The sequence below is a fragment of the Nicotiana tomentosiformis genome, chromosome 11 (assembly GCF_000390325.3).
Source record: "Nicotiana tomentosiformis chromosome 11, ASM39032v3, whole genome shotgun sequence".
NCBI classification, from domain to species: domain Eukaryota; kingdom Viridiplantae; phylum Streptophyta; class Magnoliopsida; order Solanales; family Solanaceae; genus Nicotiana; species Nicotiana tomentosiformis.
In genome coordinates this window covers 93,268,274-93,272,345 of record NC_090822.1, presented here as the reverse complement: position 1 = coordinate 93,272,345, position 4,072 = coordinate 93,268,274, and the positions used below count along the sequence as shown (strand labels likewise).

General features: G+C 43.2%; 2 protein-coding genes across 2 annotated transcripts; one reads left to right on the top strand and one right to left on the bottom strand.

The window, feature by feature from the left end:
* Positions 1–1,356: 1,356 nt before the first annotated feature.
* Positions 1,357–1,953, top strand: LOC138901857 (serine/threonine-protein phosphatase 7 long form homolog). The gene has a single exon (XM_070189653.1). It carries the CDS (start codon positions 1,357–1,359, stop codon positions 1,951–1,953), a length of 597 nt encoding a protein of 198 aa, XP_070045754.1.
* Positions 1,954–3,329: 1,376 nt separating this feature from the next.
* On the bottom strand, positions 3,330–3,749 carry LOC138901856 (uncharacterized). The gene has a single exon (XM_070189652.1). It carries the CDS (start codon positions 3,747–3,749, stop codon positions 3,330–3,332), a length of 420 nt encoding a protein of 139 aa, XP_070045753.1.
* Positions 3,750–4,072: the final 323 nt, after the last annotated feature.

Here is a 4,072-nt window from a genome sequence, read left to right as displayed (position 1 = left end):
TTTGGCCGTTAAAGTATAGCACTCTATATATATATATATATAGAACGCTCTTTTAAATCGTGCTATACATGGCTGATAAAATATCTATGCATAGCGCGGTATATAACTGCGATATATATATATAGCGCAGTTATATACCGCGCTATACATAGATAAATAAACAGTCCCCCTCCTTCTTCCCCACACTCAAACCAGACGCCCCTTCCCCCAAATTAAAAATTCTTAACCGACCCCCCCCCCCCCCCCAAATTTCCTTCTAAAACAATTATAGTGGACCCCACCCGTCACACAAAAAAATAAGATTGTAGGTTCCACATCCTAGCCAAGCCTTCTATTGTTGTGGTTTCCTCGTTTCAGGCTCAAATATTTAATTCATCAACTTTCCGAAAAATATAAATCGAGGTATTCCTATTTAGTTTATGTCGAAACTCGTATAATAATGCATACTAGTTGTTTTGAATGTGTTTCCATGTTGTTTTGTATTTTTTTTTTTTGCGATTAAACTAGTATGTTATTTTTATCCGGACTAAGATATTAGTGTTTTGTGATTAAAATGTATTTGTTGTTTTTATCTAGTTTAGATTATTTATTTTCTTAAAGACTAGTGCCCTTTTAGCGTAGTAAAATGTAGAGCCTTTTAGCGTAGTAAAATGTAGAGCCTTTTAGCGTAGAATCCCTGTAGTTTAAGTATCTTTTATACTGATAGATCAAACACAAACTCTGTCCAATTAAATATGATAAAAATTAATTATTTAATTTACAAAACAAACATACAAAATTATGAAAATATTAAAATTGACACACACAAGAATTCAGGATAGCTTGGTGCTACTGGACCTCAAATATCGAGCCTGGAACCCATAGGTATATGCTCTGTCCAATTAAATATGATAAAAATTAATTATTTAATTTACAAAATAAACATACAAAATTATGAAAATATCAAAATTGACACACACAAGAATTCAGGATAGCTTATTGCTACTGGGCCTCAAATATCGAGCTTGGAACCCATAGGTATATAATCTGTCCAATTAAATATGATAAAAATTAATTATTTAATTTACAAAACAAACATACAAAATTACGACAATAATAAAATTGACACACACAAGAACTCAGGATAGCTTGGTCCTACTAGGCATCAAATATCGAGTCTGGATCGCGGACCCATTAAATATCCCGGTCCAATTAAAGATTATATAATTATAAAAAATAATTATTTAATTTACAGATCAAACATACAATTAATGTTGTTTAATTTACAGTATACGACATAGACGTGTCGCCTATGCATCCCGGACCTGTCTCCGATAAGCTATTAGTGTTACAGGGCGATCATAGGTCCGCCTACGTATGGAAGGGAGAGTTACTGGCCCAGACTCTCCGTGCCAAGAGAGTGGACGACATGTGGGATTTTATGAAGGACAGAGATCTTTCTATCCCCGTGTAGTCCAGCGCCTGCGGGATACGGGCTTCTATAGGATTTTGGAGATCGGGCGGCTGCAGCTCGACTGGTCTTTAATCACGGCCCTGATAGAGCGGTGGAGACCGAAGACGCATACTTTCCACCTGCCCATTGGCGAGGCCACTATCACGCTGCAGGACGTGGAGGTTTTATATGGGATTCCTATTGATGGACTGCCCATTGCACTGCCTCAGGCCATGAGAGAGATGACGCGTGGGCAGTATTTGGACATGCTGCAACAACTCACTGGTTTCAGGCCACAAGATGAGACTGCATACTCAGGGGACAGTCGCATGAGTTTGACAGCTATTCGACAACATTTGGAGATATTGCACCCCGACATCACCGGGGAGACAGATGATCTGCATATTCACCAGTATATGAGGTTGATGCTACTCCTTCTATTTGGGGGTGGTCTTGTTCCCGAATACTTCGGGAAACTTAGTCAGCTTGTGATTTCTTCATCATCTTCAGCTGCTAGATGATTTACCCCAGTACATCTAGGGTGATGCTGTTCTCGCCTACTTGTATAGGCATCTGTGCCGGGCAAGCATGGGCACCCAGCATGACGTATGTGGATTTGTTCCGCTTCTATAGGTGATAACATATTCGAAGACTCTGTTCATTCCTTCCAATTCTATATAGTCAAAAATTTTCTTAAACTTTACGTCAACTTTGTATGTTAGGTTTGGGCATGGGAGCGGTTCTTGCAGTTGCAGCCACCTCTACCACCATTACCTCCGGATGTACCACCTCCGTTTCTCCCTCTAGCTAGGAGGTGGGTTCTCCGGTGTGGATATGTACGAGATTACGAGGCTCAGCATAATCTCCCCCTTTGCAGGGATGTGTTGGATATGCTGGAGGGCACACAGGTAAATGTGTACCTAAACTTACTTGGTATAGCTTCACATGTGCTGCGCATACTCACGTTTTCTGTTGTTATTTTATAGTTCATCTGGACGCCATACAGCGATGACTTGATAGGTGGCCTTCCCGATTATTGCTCGGCCGACCGACTAATTTGGAGCACTTCCGTCCCGTTCATGTGCCTTGATATTGTGGAGCATCATGCCATGGAGCGGGTACTTCGCCAGTTTGGCCGTCCGCAGTATATACCGAGGGGGCCTACATGGGAGGCCACACATTATCAATGGGATGATCGTTCCAGGGTGGACGAAGCATATGTAGCATGGCTAGAGACGTAGGTCCATACTTGGGACAGACGAGCTAACCTAATTCCTCCCCCCCTTCACAGATCCAGAAGGAGACTATTCAGCTCTATATGCCCTGGTACCACCGCGTTACCCGACTTTTTGTCGGGAATCCCATTCATCAAGCTGGCGGTCGGTGCGTTCCATACGCCGGGTGGCACGAGGCCCTGGTATGTTTTCTATTATTATTAATTATATAACTGTAACTTAGTGTTCTGTAGTTTATATTTTATACGTTGTGCAGGCTATTGGCCGACATATAATCTACCAGATGGGACTGCAGATGCAGTAGCATGCCGGCGAGGGAGCGACTGCTTTGCACGATTATGGCCGGCAGGTTGCAGAGGTGGCTGCCCGGACACTGCAGCGAGCTCTAGAGGATCAACGCTTGGGACACGACCCTGCTTATGTGACGCCAGAGCAATACCAGCGAGGTAGGGGTGTCGCACGAGGGAGGGGTGCTCCACGAGGCAGGGCTGCCCCACGAGGCAGGGCTGCCGCACGGGGTCGTGGTGGGCGGCGAGGAGGTGGTCCCCAGCAAAGGGGCGTTGAGGCCCCTATTGATGATGTTGGTGCTGATCTGCCGGGTGACCTACATGATCCGGACGAGTATCCCACCCACATACCGTCATACAGTTTTTGGATGCAGCTCACTCCAGGGACTTCGCATAAGGTTCTTGCCATGAAGGCAAGTTCTCTACAGAACTTAAGATACCACAATGCCGATCAGATATTAGACAAATTTCGGAACACTGTTTGACAACGTGCTCTTTCAAATGGTTCAAAAACAGCATCCACGTCTCTTGGCTTGCATTGTCACAAAAAGCAAACGCTAGAGGAAATATTTGTCCATTAGCATCTACTGCAACGACTATCAACAACTTGATATCATACTTTCCATAGACATGAGTGTCTTCTATGGATATTACCGGCCGGCAATGCGGAAAACCATCAATTGCTAGTTTAAATGCCCAGAACACGTAATTAAATATATATTCTGATTTTCCCGGACTACGCTCAAGCTTCCATTCAACAATCGTCCCTGGGTTAAAGTGTTGCAGTGCGGCCATGTAATTGGTTAGAGCTACAAATGACTTATCTCAGTTACCATAAACAATTTCAAACGCACGTTTGCGCCCGAGAAATGCCTTTCTCTTGGTAATGGTATGACCATATTCCTGGTGGACTGATGTAATACACTCTTTGATTTTATACCTTATGGACGCTTCAAGGTGTGGAATAAGGACAAGAGAAATCAAGTCAATATCCAAGTTGTAGTGATTCCCATTGAATGTGTCCATTTCACATATGTGAGTGGGAATACATTTACCTACTTTCCACAGACCTGTATTCTTCTTGCTCACAGGCAGCATCCAATGACAACCCGTAAACC